Genomic DNA, 15,212 nt, shown 5'->3' with positions numbered 1-15,212 from the left:
AGGTGTCTTGGGACCCTCCCTTTGGCAGCCTATGGCGGTGACCCGAAGGTTGCGGTTTGCATGTCATGCCTGGAGTTGGGGGGACAATTTGGGGGCTGTGAGGTGCTGTCAGCTAGGGATGCTGAGAGCTGAACGGGAGCTGTGCTAAAGGGCTCGAGGGAGGGGAGCGGAAAGAGTTAGGAGGTAAGTTGGCAGAGCTTGGTGTTTGGGTATTTTAGTGGGGAGGTGGCAAGGCACCTCGAATTCAGCCTGGGGGATGTGTGACCCAGTGTCACCTTCCACTGAGAGAGCCAGCAGGGGAGGGGCTTGGGCAGGGGGTTCCAAAGGAAGGCCTGACCAGTCATGGGGGAGGGAGGGAAGAGGAAGCAGACCCAAATCAAGGAGCCAGGTGCTTGGTTTCCTGGGTGGGAGGTAACGCGAGCGAGAGATTCAGAGAACAGGGCAGGTTGTGGTCCAGAATGTGTGCCAGCCGGGGCGGGGGTGGGGATGGCTAGCTTCCCTCCCCACCCTACCCCGTGTGAAGGGTCTTGTGAGAATGACTCAGGGCATCACCACGTTGAAGGGGGTGACAGAGAGTCAGGGGGAACCTGGAGGGCAAGGTCCAGGGCTGTGAGGCAGCCGAGTCTTGTCGAGTTGGGTGGTCATGGCGAGGGGCTGAGGTCCCACAGAGGGATGTGAGCAGTGGGAGATCTCTGCGGGACATGACCCAGCTGCAGGGGAAGCAGAGGCCATCTGTGAGGAGGGCCAGGGACAAGGGGTGAGTGTCAACGCCGGGGCTGGAATCCAGGCTTCTGGTTGGTCCTGGGACAGACAGAAGACAGAAGCCCTTTCCATGGTCATCAGGGAATAGCGGGGTGACCAGAGAGCCTGTCAACGACCTTGTGGTTAGGGGGGTGGAGGTGCAGTCGGTGGCTGGAGCTTCCACGGAGGCAGAGGGAGTGCAGCGGAGCGGGGGTGCCTGTCAGGGAGAGAACCACTGTAGGGATGGGGGCCCAGGGTTGTCACCAGGTCACAGCCCTGCCTGGCAAATGGCTGAGGACCTGGGAGGTTGTGAGCCTCTGAAGGCAGAGCTCGGAGGGTCAGTATCAGGAGGGTTCAGGAAGAGGAAGAGGAAGAGAAGGCCGGCCGGCAGGTTGAAGGTGATGGGGGAAGGCAAGTAGCTTTTCATCCGTGACGGAGGGTTCTTGTCACGAAGGTAACACGGAAACAAGGCCGAGGTGCATTTCAGACCGAAAGCACGTGAGCTCTGTGAGGGCAGGGATACCTCTCGCTGTGACCCCAGAGCTCAGGACAGTGCCTGACACGTGGAGGTGCTCCCAGAATCTCAGCTGGGTGAAGGAACACAAAACAGGGTCTTCCCGCCGCCCCGCTGAAGATGGCCACTGGTGCCCCTTGGCCTAGGTGATCACATTCGTTGTCAGAAAGAACAAGACAGACAGCGCGGAGGGTGGGGGTGGGGTGGGGGGTGTGTGTGTGTGTGTGTGTGTGTCCTGCCTTCCTCTCTCCCGAGGCTCGTTCCCACCTTCATGCGGTCACCACCAGCCTGGTGTGGGTGACGTCACGTCCCCGGCTGCCCCAGTGCTGGGCTCTGAACACCGTGCTTCTGTTTAGTGGAGTTCTCCTCTCGCTTGCTCCTGTTTCTGAGATTTCTAGTTCACACAGATGGTCATCGGGAAGGGTGTGCACTTTTCCAGGATCCCAAGGAGCCCCGTCCTTCCTCGACTCCCCCCCTCGGAGAGCCAGGTGTGCTGCTGCTGCTGACTCCGCACTAACCACTACTTTCTGCAGCGCGGCGGTGGCCGACCTCACATGCACCTGCCTCTGCACTGCTGGGCCTTTCTCTAGGGGGGACCTGGGCAGCAGAACGGCCATGAGGCGCTAAACTCAAACTAAACCCCTGCTGTGGAGCCGACTCCGAATCACAGAGACCCCACAGGATAGTTATTTCCAAATCTGTCATCACTGTGGAAGCCACCTGCTGCCTTTTCTCAGCTGAGAGGCACCTCCATTCAGATCTCTGGACTTTCTGTTAGCAGCTGAGCACTTAACCCCTGTGCCACCAGGGCCCTTACAGTCTCAGTACAGTGCTTTCCAAAGGGACTCGATGAGCTGTCACACCTCCATCGATGATTCAGTCCCACACTGAATGCTAGCTGATTGATGAATCCTTCCTAGATTTATTCTTGAGTAGTTTGGGGTTTACAGAAAGCTCAAGCAGGAAGTTGAGTCCGCACCTATCTCCTGTCTCCTGCATCTCGCTTCCCCCTCTGTCCTCTCACCGCCTTCCAGCACAGTGTTTGCAACTCACAGGCGACGTTGACATTGGGTCTTGCTGACTGGTTAATGTCAGCATCAGACAGAAGAATCTCGCTGTCTGAAAGTTACCCCATGCCCCAGCTGATTCCCCTCCCCTTACGTCAGCCACGGACCTGGTCGCCCGCCGTCTCTTTGGTGTTGTCCTGTCTGGATGTCATGTAGTTGGAATCGGAGCACAGAGCTTTTCTGGGCTGGCTTCTTTTCACATACGCAGTGTGCTTTGGTGCATGTGTCTCATCCTGTGGGTTCATGTCTAGACACGCACCCGATTGCTGGATTGAATAGTGGCCCGTGTGTAGCTTTGCAAGAAACTGCCAGACTGTCTTCCAGGGTGGCTGCCCCCTTTCCCTTCCCACCAGCAAGGCCTTCGGTTTCTGCAGTCATTTCTGGGGGAGCCAGCCACTCATCTGCTCCCTCCCCCCTGCCCCGGAAGTGTGGGAAGAGTCCCCGAGAGGGCGTGGGAGCGAGCGAGTGGCCATTTGGGCAGAGACTCCTGGAGTCTTGGCCATCCAGAACCAGGAGGGACTCATCCGATGAGGGCACGTCTCTCTGGTCCCATGGATTCCTGGCACTCTGGGGGGCTGGGGCTGGGGCACAGAGGGAGAGGACTGAGCAAGGACCTTTCATTCAAGAGGGTCTGGGAAGGTACTGCTCAGGATCCATATGGGAAAAGTTGATCTTTGACCCCTGTGAGGACACATACACACACACACACACTACCTGGCGCAATGGCATTCTGCCTTATGCTGACACCTTTAGCACCCAAGCGAGTACCGCAAAGACCAGGACTGAGGGCCGAGAGAGAAGCGAAGGAGAGTGTGTGTGTGCATGTACGTGTGAGTTCCCACAGGCATGTGACCTGTGGGTCAACGACAACGACATCATCGCATGCTGATACTACCTAATCTGAGCTCTGCTACCTGGTGCCGCTCAGACAGGATACATGTCAGAGCGGTGGGGTTGGGCTGCCTCTTGATATCTCAGTATCTGTAACCGCCCATCGCTGATGTCCTTCATCACCTTCTCGGGGTCACTAGGACGACTGCTTCTCCAATGATGCAGCCAATGGGGGAAGTCTGTTTGGGACGAGGGCCATTTGAGAGAGCAAATCTCAAGGTAGACAGCCCCTAGCCATTCATTTACACCCCGCCCCTGGGAGTTAGCATCCCTCAGCCCATCAATAGCATCCCTCCAGCCTTCAGTGCAGGGGCCGCCAGCTCTGTGGCTCTGACACTCAAGGGCCCATTGTTCCATCCTTCGATCCATCCACCCACCTACCGTTCATTCACCTATGCAACAAATACTTCTGGCACACTCGCTGTGGACTAAGCCCAGTGCTGGGACAATGCCAGCTGGTTTGTCCTTCTCCTGATGGTGTCCGAGTTTGTCCTCCTGCATCTTCTTCCCTCCATACCTTGGGGCGGCACAGGACAGCCTCCTGAGAGGGTACCGCAGGCTGTATGGACTGTCGGTAAACTCTTCTCCAGAAAGGTTTTTGGGGAGAACCTGGTCAGGATTTTCTCCCAAGCCATTCCTGGTGTGGCTCCAGATGCCAACAGCATAATGTGGAAGGTGACGTGGACTCTTCCTCAATTCGGAAATGTCCAGTAACAGGCCAGCGGGCGAAGACAATCCAGTGGCTTCTCCCCTCCATCTGGTTGTGAAGCAGTCCGGGGGGGAATCGCCATCCAGGCCTGTCTGAACTTAATAAAGATCAGACCAACTTCTTCCTACCTTAAAAAACAACAACAACCAATTTTAATAATTCTGTATTAAATTTGGTTTATTTTTCTGATGTAGAAGGAAGACAAAAAATTCTGTTTGAACCCACTGCAAACATTGGGTTTTACAAATGATTACAAAAATCTTTTTTGGTGGTGGTGGTGTTTCTGGCCAAGCGGCCCGGGAACCCTTGGGGATGGAGCCCTGTGGGAACTGTATGTGGGGGCCGTTCACCTCCCCCTCTCCGACCTCGTGGAGCCTGGCTGGAGTTCCCTTCCGGAGACAACGTGGCAGATGGTGTGGGAAGGGCCGAACCTGGATCTGGAGGGGAGTCAAGTCTGGTAGACAGATCCTAAGTCCAGGGGGTTGGCTGCAGGCAGCAGGTGGCAGCCTGGGCCGGTGAGTGGCATATGGGAGGGCTGACAGGGAGCCAGCAGCAGGTGTTCCAACAGCTGGCAGGGCCAAGGTGAGGAGTTCAAGGCTGGTGATATTCAGAAATGCAGAAAAGTACTAGTGGGGACATTTGCCAGCTGGGGGGCCCGTGAGGGCAGGGTGTGACCTAATAAACTTGAAATGAAAAAGACAGAAGAGGACTGGCAGCCAGAAGGCCCCTGGGCGTGCTGTGTGTCCTTTGTGTGCCCATGAACCTCTCTGAGCTTCACTCAGTCCTTCCGAGAAATGAGGACAATGCTGTCTATGCCTCAGAGTCATGGTGGGGACCATGTCCCACCGAAAGAAGTCGATGCCCCTCGGAAGAATTGCTAAAGAACAGGAGGAGCCTATTCTTGGGAGGAAGAAGGTATCGAGAGACTGATGGCTTCAAGGGCACAGATCGAAAGGACATGGCCCTAATGGGGCTCCCACTAGGCACATTTGAGATAAACTGAGCCAATGAAGACGGTGCTGATGGTGGGTGAGAACGCACTGGGTTAAAAAGAAGGTGTACCGTGACGCAGAGAAAGAGAGATGGGGCGATATCCGCAGGGTGGGAGAAAATGCACGCTGTCTCCCAGGGTGGAATGCCATCTGAGGAATGTAGGCTGAGTGATGGAGCTAGACCATCATTATTTCGCAAGACTTATATCATGACCGATTAAACCTGCTGGGGAACAAGACAGTCACAATGTTCAGGTCTCACCTACAGGCTGGTCTCCTGTGACGGAGCAGGAAAGGCCCAGAGCACAGATGTAGAACTCTTGTCTAGATGGACACACAGTCGTAAGGATGGGGAAGCAATCTGGCAAGTCCAAGTTGTGGGACAGGCTATAAACTCCATTCTATAAACTCTTTAAAAGCCAACATTCTGAATGGCCACAAGTTGCTGGGGTCTATTCTAGATCACTTACTGTCATCGAGCCGATGATGGCTCAAAGTGACCCAGTAGGACAGGCTAGAACTGCCCCTGTGGGTTTCCCAGGCTGTAACTATTCACCGAGGCTGAATGCACCATCTTTCTCACATATTCTACATTAAAGGAGGACAGAACTAGGTGACAACCACATGCAATGTGTGATCCCGAATTGGATCAGCAAAGTTAAAAAGCCATAAACCTTTTGAGGACATTAGGGGACATTGGAACATGGAGTGTCGGTTAGATCATGTTATATCAGTTTCTTGGACGCGATGAGGAAACCATGGTTATGTAGCAGAGGGTCTTTGTGCTTGGGGTGGACACGCTGAAGTCCTTGGGGGTGACGTGATGTGGGCCTGCAACTATTTTTCAAATGATGAACAAGGATAAAAAGGGCATCCTGGGTCCCTGGGTGGTACAAGTGGCTTGCAGTTGGGTGTTTACCTAAAGGCTGGTCTTGTGAACTGACCCAGCCCAGTGCTGAGGAAGAAAGACGTCTGTCCAGGTTACAGCCACGGAAAGCCTAGGAAGCAGTGCCACTCTGTAACGAAAGAGGGAGGGCAGCACGGACTGGGCTCAAACGCATTTTCTTTTCTTTTGTCAGTTTTGTGCCTGGATGGTGCAAACAATGGATGTGCTCACCAGCTGAGCAGAAGGTTGGAGGTTCAAATGCACTCAGGTGCCTCGGAGGGAAGTTCTGGTGTGGATCCAGGCCCACAGTCGAACGGGTCCTTAGGAGCAGCGTGTGCGATTAAGGGAAAATAAATAAGACAGAAAAGAGGGGCTTGTCTCCCACGCTGGAATCGAGAGAGAGCCAGCTTATTAGCAGGCGTATGTATAGTAACGAGGTGTGCGAGCCTTCGTCAGGCACATAGACAATAGATTGGGTCAAGCGTGAATCTGAGAAATCCTGAAATCTTTCAGAACACCTCAAAAGAAGTGTCAACAATAGTGCCAAATGGGACAATCGCTCTTTCACAGTGCTTCTCCACCTTCCTGATGCTGCGACCCTTTCATACAGTTCCTCAGGTGGTGGTGACCCCCAACCATCACAGTATTTTTGTAGCTACTTCATCCCTGTCATTTTGCTACTGTGAAAGGGTCGTTCGACCCCTGAAGGAGCCGTGACCCACAGGTTGAGAACCGCTGCTCTGTAAGAACAGTAGCCAGCAGCCTCCGCCGTTTTCAGAGGTATGCATCTTCTTAACAGTGTGTGTGAGAAACCAGGCGTACGTACGTAGGAAGTAACTTACCGTATCAGAGAGAGTACATGCCGAGAGCCTGTTTGCTAGAGAGTGATGTACATCTGGACTTCACTGCAAGCACCAGGCATCTAACAGACAAAGGATAAAGACGCCGACTCCCAGCTCCCTAAGACGGAAGGACCTTCGCTGCTTTCAAAATAGAACATCTCACAGCCAAGAAGGGAGACGCCCTTGACGGCCGCTTAAAGGAGGGCAGCTGTGGAGAGAGCGCTTTCTCCTGCAGAATGCGTGTTGGGTTTTCTCTCTCTCTGGGAATTGTGCTGCAGCCGCTCTTCCCAGCCCCGCGGTCACGCGTGTGGAGACCAGCCGAGCACACTTTCGTCCAGGCTCTCAGCTTCCCAGTCTGGGGATCGCCTTTAGGACAACGCGCCGCCGGAAACCTTAAGTGTTTGCTGTGATGCACACGGAGTCGCCTGGCTCTTGTCTGCACAGCCCTGCATGGGGACTCCTTTCTTCCTGAGCCACGAAGCCTCCCTGCCCCCTGGGCTGGCTGCTGGCAAAGGGCCCCTCTTTCCTTCTCCAGAAGCTTCTTGTGGGGGTGCCCTGAACCAGCAGAGCAGCACAGAGGTTCGGGGTCTCTCCTAGCCCCTGGAGGGGGGGGGGCTGGTTCCTGGCCTCACCCCTCCCAGGAAAGGAGGCAGAAAGCGCTAAGTCACCAGACAGAGGTCCTAGAGACTCAAGGTGGAGTTCCCGGTGACCCTGGGCAAGTTCCTCAGGGTGTCCAAGGCACCACTCGATCATGCTGTCGATGGAAGAAGCTGCCCTTGAATGAGATGCACTGGGAGCCCAGGGAAAGCGTAGACATGAGTCTGTCCTTCGCATTCTCACTTCCGTACACTGGGCAGGCTGCGCCCACGACGAATTCTGCTGTTCGGGGGGTCGCCATGAGTCAGAACAGGTGCCACAGCATCCACCCCTCCCCCCTCGTCCATCCCAGTCTCATTCCTGGGGAACACAACTGGGGTCTGTTCGATGATGAATGCGGGTCTGTCCTGTTGGCAGCCAGCTGCCTTGTAGGTAGGAATCTACACCTGGATTTGGAGCGGACCACTCACTGTCTAGGGGCCACGGGAGGGGTGAGCTGCCTGAGATGGGGGAGGGATGTGGTTTGGGGTTCTGGAGCCCCTGGAGGAAGCACAAGACCCCCACCTGTTCTGCCTTCCCCCACCCAGGCCCATGAGCGGCTGGAGGAGACCAAGCTGGAGGCGGTGCGGGACAACAACCTGGCGCTGGTGCAGGAGATCCTGCGGGACCTGGCGCAGCTAGCCGAGCAGAGCAGCACCGCAGCCGAGCTGGCCCGCATCCTCCAGGAGCCCCACTTCCAGGTTTCCAGGGTGGTAGGGGTGCAGCGACCGAGCGGTCGGGAAGTTGGAGCTGGGGTGAGAGTTGGGTGGCTAGGGACCTCTGGGCGCTGTTTCATTGCCCTACCCGCCCCCACCCGCCCCCCAATACCTTTCCAGTCACTCCTGGAGACTCACGACTCCGTGGCCTCAAAGACCTATGAGACTCCGCCCCCCAGCCCCGGGTTGGACCCCACATTCAGCAACCAGCCTGTGCCACCCGACGCCGTGCGCATGGTGGGCATCCGCAAGACGGCTGGGGAGCATCTGGTGAGCTGGCGGGCAGCGAAGGGGCGCTGGGGAGCACAGCACAGTCGCAGCATCAGTTGGGGGAAGCTGGTTGGGAGAGGGCTAGAGAGGAGCCCACCCTGTGCCCGCGAGCATATCCACAGGCCAGGGCGCTCTCCGCTGCCCACCTGCCTCCTTAACAGTGAAGTGATGAGTTTGGGTCGATGATGGAAAAAGACGACTCGGGTTGGTGGGGGAGTAGGCGGAGTTAAGGGTCCCGCGGGAAGACTCTGACGTGGAGCTGCTCTTACTCTTCATCCTCTTCTTCCTCCATCTCCTCCCTTCCTGCCGGCCCCCCAGGGTGTGACGTTCCGCGTGGAGGGCGGCGAGCTGGTGATCGCGCGCATCCTACACGGGGGCATGGTGGCCCAGCAAGGCCTGCTGCACGTGGGTGACATCATCAAGGAGGTGAACGGGCAGCCGGTGGGCAGCGACCCCCGCGCGCTGCAGGAGCTCCTGCGCAGCGCCAGCGGCAGCGTCATCCTCAAGATCCTGCCCAGCTACCAGGAGCCCCATCTGCCGCGCCAGGTGGGCCCCTCTGCCCAGCCGCCAGGCTCAAGGTGGTTGGCCTACTGCAGCCCACGTGGCCACGGCAAACTAGGGAGCCAGCTCTGCGGGCCTCCGCGCGAGGCGCTCGTGGCCGAGCCCTCTTGAGTCCGCGTGCCATTCCTGGGCACGCGTCCGCGGCCAGGGAACCCAGAAGGTACAAGTGCGGAGTGTGTGGCCCTAGGGTGAGGTTGCCTAGTGACCTGGGCTGTCGCCTTCTGGTTGGTGAACTCCGGGGTGGGGTGGGTGGGTGGATCTGGCTGTTCCGCCCCCCTCTCTGATTGGCTAGCCGTCTGCCAAGCGGGGCTGGACGTGGCTCTGGTGGCGGACCAGAGAGCCCGCCTCCTCAGGGGGCGGGGCCGGGCCCTAGGTCCGCCTGGAGTCTCCAGTTCTCTGAATCCCTTTGTTCGAGAGCCCAAGGGAGACTGGTACCAGGGAGGGGCGTCCGGCCTGCTTGGGGGCGGCACTCCTCTAGCAAGACAATGCTAAGCCCTCTTCTCTGTGGGGGGATGGGGAGAGGGTCGGCTGACACCTCCACCCCAGGCCACTGGCTTCTCCAGCCTGCCCCCCGCGCCTTCCCGTGACCCTTTGCTAATCCCTGTGCCCAGGTGTTTGTGAAGTGTCACTTCGACTACGACCCGGCCCGGGACAGCCTCATCCCCTGCAAGGAGGCGGGTCTGCGCTTCAGCGCCGGCGCCCTGCTGCAGATTGTTAACCAGGACGACGCCAACTGGTGGCAGGTGAGCCCTTGGCAGCCCTGGGGGGGGCTCCAGGTGTGCTGTGGGGAAGGTGAGGGCCGGCCCGAAAGCTCGCCCTGCCTCCTGTCTCCTTCAGGCATGCCACGTGGAGGGAGGCAGCGCGGGGCTCATCCCCAGCCAGCTGCTGGAGGAGAAGCGGAAAGCCTTTGTCAAGCGGGACGTGGAGTTGACACCGACCTCAGGTTCGAGGCCCCTTCCCACCAGACCCCCCTCCCTGCAATCAGACCTGTCGCGACCTGCCTGGTCTCATCCGCCCATCTCCCTGTGACTAGGCACGCTGTGCGGCAGCCTTTCAGGAAAGAAAAAGAAGCGAATGATGTATCTGACCACCAAGAATGCGGGTGGGTGTCAGCTGTCCCCCTCACCTCCCAGCCCCCTTTATACGGCATGGCACCCGTCCCCCAGGACTGCATTTTGTATGCTATCTGAGCTCAGACACCGCCCAGGTGTCCCCGGGCCCCGCCCCCTCCTCCTCCCCTCCCGGAGCCCGGGGCTCTCGGCCTAGCCCCGCCCCCGGACGCGACCTGGGGTCTCTCTCCCCTTTCCAGAGTTTGACCGCCACGAGCTGCTGATCTACGAGGAGGTGGCTCGCATGCCCCCTTTCCGCCGGAAAACCCTGGTGCTGATCGGGGCGCAAGGCGTGGGCCGACGCAGCCTGAAGAACAAGCTCATCATGTGGAACGCGGACCGCTATGGCACCACTGTGCCCTGTGAGTGGGCGCCCGCCGCCTGGGCTCGGCAGGGGCAGGGCCAACACCGCTTGGCACCCCTGTGTGTGAGATGTTGGGCACAGGCTTTGATCTAGGGCAGCGGTTCTCAACCTGTGGGTCGCGACCCCGTTGGGGGTGGAACGACCCTTTCACAGGGGTTGCACGATTCATAACAGTAGCAAAATGACAGTGATGAAGTAGCAAAGAAAAGGTTGGGGGTCACCACCACATGAGGAACTGTATGAAAGGGTCGCAGCATTAGGAAGGTGGAGAACCACTGGTCTAGGGCCTTACAGGGCTCTGAAGGGCAGGAGACAAGTGTGGGGAGAGGGGACACGTGAGCCAGGCTGCCTGGGCTCCACTCCCATCCCCACCAGGCATTTAGTTCATCTTTCTGTGCCTTAGTTTGAGGGTCTTGGGGGCACAGCGGTGAAGCACTCAACCGCTAACTGGAAGATCACCGCTTTGCCCTCACCAGCTGCTCCTCGAAGAAAGATGTGGCTTCCATGGGACAGCCTGGTAACTCTGGGGCAATGCTGAGCGTCCAGGAAGGGGATGAGTAGTGTCACGATGGGAAAGGCCAGAGTGGGGAGCACAGGAGGAAGAGAATGTCATTTCCCCCAGGGAGGGAATGATGGACGCTTAGGAGGGGAAGGGGTGGAGGGGCACAGGGCCTGGATGACAGAGAAATGGAGTTCAGACACGCCTGCGCCCTCTGTGGGCGAATGGGAGAACTGCATGATCAGGAGAGGTTAGGAAGGTGTCCTGTCCACAGGTGGCCCTGGGTCTGGGCTGACCTCGCCTCCCTTCTCTCCCATTTCACTTGCTCAAAGTGTGTCCGCTGGCGGCTCAGGTGAAGTGAGGTTGTGACCTGTATGGGGTCTTGTGGAAGATGACACAGCTTGGTGACATACCCATCTGAGTGGTAGGAGCTGTGAGTTCCTGGGGACTTTGCTGTGTGACTTTGGGCTGCACACTGCCCTCTCTGGGCCTCAGCCCCCATCTTTGAGCAGTGGGTTGGACCAGGTGATCTCTGAGGGTCTTCTCAACATGGACTTCCGTGATCCTGGATGTCCTGGTGATAGGGCAAAGGCAGCTGTTTGGGGAAGATGTTGGGTAGGCCCTAGCCCAAGCTGAAGGATGTATGTAGACGTGTGTCTCTGAGAACACGTGCCCTCTTCTTAGACACGTCCCGGCGGCCCAAGGACTCGGAGCGGGAAGGCCAGGGTTACAGCTTTGTGTCCCGGGCTGAGATGGAGTCGGACATCCGAGCGGGGCGTTACCTGGAGCATGGCGAGTATGAGGGGAACCTGTATGGCACCCGGATCGACTCCATCCGGGGCGTGGTTGCTGCCGGCAAGGTGTGCGTGTTGGACGTCAACCCCCAGGTACTGCCCTGACGACGCCTGCCCAGCCTGCCCAGGGTCCTCTCCCAGCCCTCTGCTGCCCCACCTGTCCCATCTTCTTCCAGCTCTTGTCCTCCATGTAGATTGCCCAGCCTCCTGAACCTCACTTAGCCACTCAACTCCCCACTTCCTTCTCTAGGCTGCTCCAGGGACCCCGCCTTCTCCCACCCATCGCCAAGACTCATGTTCCCAGCCCTTAGCTCCCTCATCCATCCTCAGGCACCCCATTATCACCCAAGAGAGCCTTCTCAGGTATACATGGGGACCTGCTCTCTGACACATACCCCCCTTCTCCTGCAGGCAGTGAAGGTATTGAGGACAGCCGAGTTTGTCCCTTATGTGGTGTTCATCGAGGCCCCCGACTATGAGACCCTGCGGGCCATGAACCGGGCTGCGCTGGACAGTGGGGTATCCACCAAGCAGCTCACGGTGAGGGTGGTCTGCAGTGCCGTTGGGGGTGGGAGGGAGGACTGGTGGCAGCCTGGGTGGCAGGGGGAGGGCTCAGCTGATGAAGAGGAGGAGTTGGCTCCATGGAAGGGGGAGGGTTTTGATGAATGCCTGCCCAACTTGTCCCTGAGGGGCCAGAGGCTCACAGGGAATCAGGCACGCAGCTGCTCTGACTAGACCGTCCGAGGGGCAGAGGCGGGGTTAGCTGGGGAAAAGCTGTGGGTAGGAGGAAGCTGGAGGCAGGACTGCCGGCTCGAGGGATGTGTTAGCATCTGGGAGGGTGCCTGGCCCCGGAGAGGTTTCAAGTCCCTGTGTTACATGACTCCAGTATACCGGGGATTTGGGCCTCGCTGAGGTTCTCTACTGGCCACTCCGAAAGAGAAAGATGAGGCTTTCTACTCTCATAGAGATTTACAACCTCTGAAAACCGCAGAGGCAGTGCTCTGTCCTACAGGGTCCACTGTGAGTTCAAATCACCTCCCAGAAGGTGCAATGCTGAGCTCAGGGCCCATCTGCTGGCGGTACCTGGTACTGCAGGTCTCGCTTCCCGAGCCTGGCTATGGCCCTCTGTTTGCGGGACCAGAGGTATGTACCATGGTCTGAGCTTTCCCTTGTGGGCACCTCAGCCCTGGAAACAAACCCAGGAGACTGGGGCCTTTGGGAAGCAGCTGGACCGGCTCTAGAACTCCGGCTTCAACTTGTTTAATTCAGCTGCCTGGACAGTTGCATCTGGGTCTGGGGTAGGAGTAGGGGCATTGTGTGGCCACGGGGGTGCTCTGGGGGTCCTGACCAAGGTCCCCGTGTGCCGAGGCAGGAGACAGACCTGAGGCGGACGGTGGAAGAGAGCAGCCGAATCCAGAGGGGCTACGGGCACTACTTCGACCTCAGCCTGGTCAACAGCAACCTGGAGAGGACCTTCCGAGGCCTCCAGGCAGCCCTGGAGAAGCTGCGCACGGAGCCCCAGTGGGTGCCCGTTAGCTGGGTGTACTGAGCCCTGATCTGTGGGCTGTCACCCCGGGACCTGAGCCCACCTCCTCCCACAATCCTGACCCCTCCCTGGCTCTCCCCATGTCTGGCTTCAGTGTGGATTCGTGCACTGCCAGGGGTGGGCATTCATGGGGCACCTCTGTGTCCAGGTGCTGCCCACTCCCCATGCCCATCGTCTACCAGGTGTCCCTCTCTGGATGTGTCTGGCTCACCTTGATCCTGCTCAGAGAAGACATAAGCTGAGAGGGCCCTGGGTTTACTGCCCCCTGCTGGCCACCCCCTTCAGGCGCCTTGTCTCCTCTGGACGGGGTGCACCCTCCCCACTCCTGCCCCCACTCCCACCCCAGGGCCCGAGGACCAGGCTTAGGGCAGCATCCGAGTGGTCAGGAGTGCGCGTGGTCCACTGGCAGCCAGGCAGTCCTGGACGCCTGGTGCCTACCTGGTGCCGGCCTGAAACCTGTGGAGGAGCCGACTCATAAGCCGGCTGCCAGGTTCTGAGGCCCGGCACTGGGCTCCCTCAGAGCGGGCAGAAGTCCTAGGGGTGGGCACTGCCCTGTCCCGTCCTTATCCACAGCTTTTCACTGCCGATGTCGCTGCAGACTTCTCCGCTGTGCCCCTGCCTGTCAGCCCCGCCCCTGCAGGGCAAGGCAGGCAGGGACCTGCAGGTCAGCCCAGGGGGGACACATCTAAGGCCCTCCGGGTCTTTTCTCAGGCCTGCTCTGGCCTCCTGACCCTGAGGGGCAGAGGTGGGGTGCCGAGGGGACCGTGTGTGTTGGTCCCGGAGTGCAAGATTGGAGAAGTTAGTGTATTAGCTGACTCCTCACTGCCCACCCCCCTGGGGCACCCTTCACCTGTCAGCTCCCAGGGCCCCTGGGCCTGTGTTTCTGGCACAGCTGGGGGTGGGAGTGGGGGGCAGGCCAGGTTTGGAGGAGGGGAACCAGTGGGTTATTGTGCTTTGGAGTCCCTCTTTGGGCTGCTCCCCACCACCACCTCTGTTTCTTAGAAGACCCTTCCCCCAGATGCCAGGGCCTTGGCCCTCCCCAGACCCTCCTTTCCTGTTGCCCCTCTATCCTAAACGCCACCCCCACTCCCTGGGGAGGCCAGTTTTGTAAAATAGGAGATCCCCCTTCCACGATGGGGCCCAGGACCCGCCCCTCCATCTCCCGGCCTCATCCTTCCTTCCGTGTCCCCTCTCCTCCCACAGGGGGCCCCCCTGCCCCGCACCTCCACTCCACCCCCGTGTGCCCGCGCTCCTGTATCTGAGCAGTCCTCGCTGCAGCGTCAGCCCTTGCTGGCCCCTGAACCACTGTGTGCCCATTTCCTAGGGGAGGGGAGGGAGAAGAAACAATATTTATTACAAATCTTAGAAATATATTTATGATATTAGGAATCTCATTTGCATCTGCGTAGTATATGCAAACGAGATGCCAAGCCTCTGCACACAGGATGCAGGCGGCTCTTGGCTCCTCATCCGTCCCCATTAGGCAGGCTCTTTTTTGTCCTCCGTTGGGCCAAGGGTTGAGAGTGAGGGCAGGTGGGTGGTGGTCCTGCTCCGTTTCCTCTGCCAGGCCCCTCCTCTCCCGGGACTTGGGAGTAGAGATAGGAAGGGTCTGCTGTCTCAGCCACCTTATTGTTCACCCTTCAGGTTCACCTGCCAGTGAACCTCCCGGCAGCCATGCCCTCTGACCCAGGTCTCACAGACAGTGCCCAGGCAGTGGTGCCCTGTGGGGAGCTGGCCCCTGGCTCTTTTGTAAGTCTCTCTGGTGATGCCCTAGGGGGCAGGCGGCCGCTCCTCTCCAGCCTCCTTGCCACCAGCCAGTCCTCCCTCTCTGCACCGCTTCCCTCCAGCCGGAGCCCCAGAGCCCATTCCAGACACTTGCCAAGTGTGGGCCACGGGCGGACCCTGGCCTGGGCTGGGTGGACCTGCGTGTGCCCGCTGCATTGTCTCTGTGGCTCTGTGCTCCGCCCACCCCCCACACACTGTCTGCACTGCCACCCTGCTGCCGCATCAAGTGGATGCCCGGGATAAGGAGGACCCTGCCGCCATTTCCCAGACCCTGTCCCTGCCCCCCCCCC

General features: G+C 58.7%; 1 protein-coding gene across 1 annotated transcript in view; it reads left to right on the top strand.

The window, feature by feature from the left end:
* The window catches only part of MPP2 (MAGUK p55 scaffold protein 2), a 25,626-nt gene extending 10,420 nt beyond the window's left edge, over window positions 1–15,206 (top strand). The window contains exons 3-12 of the mRNA XM_004707207.2: window positions 7,827–7,979; window positions 8,115–8,264; window positions 8,583–8,810; window positions 9,437–9,568; window positions 9,663–9,768; window positions 9,859–9,927; window positions 10,135–10,296; window positions 11,482–11,684; window positions 12,003–12,131; window positions 12,964–15,206. Coding sequence (XP_004707264.1) covers window positions 7,827–7,979; window positions 8,115–8,264; window positions 8,583–8,810; window positions 9,437–9,568; window positions 9,663–9,768; window positions 9,859–9,927; window positions 10,135–10,296; window positions 11,482–11,684; window positions 12,003–12,131; window positions 12,964–13,140 — 1,509 coding nt within the window. The 3' untranslated portion in view covers window positions 13,141–15,206. The remainder of the gene's footprint in view (window positions 1–7,826; window positions 7,980–8,114; window positions 8,265–8,582; window positions 8,811–9,436; window positions 9,569–9,662; window positions 9,769–9,858; window positions 9,928–10,134; window positions 10,297–11,481; window positions 11,685–12,002; window positions 12,132–12,963) is intronic.
* Window positions 15,207–15,212: the final 6 nt, after the last annotated feature.

The sequence above is a fragment of the Echinops telfairi genome, unplaced genomic scaffold, assembly GCF_000313985.2.
Source record: "Echinops telfairi isolate 266 unplaced genomic scaffold, ASM31398v2 ScPeMD7_7458;HRSCAF=8496, whole genome shotgun sequence".
Classification (NCBI taxonomy): Eukaryota; Metazoa; Chordata; class Mammalia; order Afrosoricida; family Tenrecidae; genus Echinops; species Echinops telfairi.
This window is presented reverse-complemented; position numbering and strand designations above follow the sequence as displayed.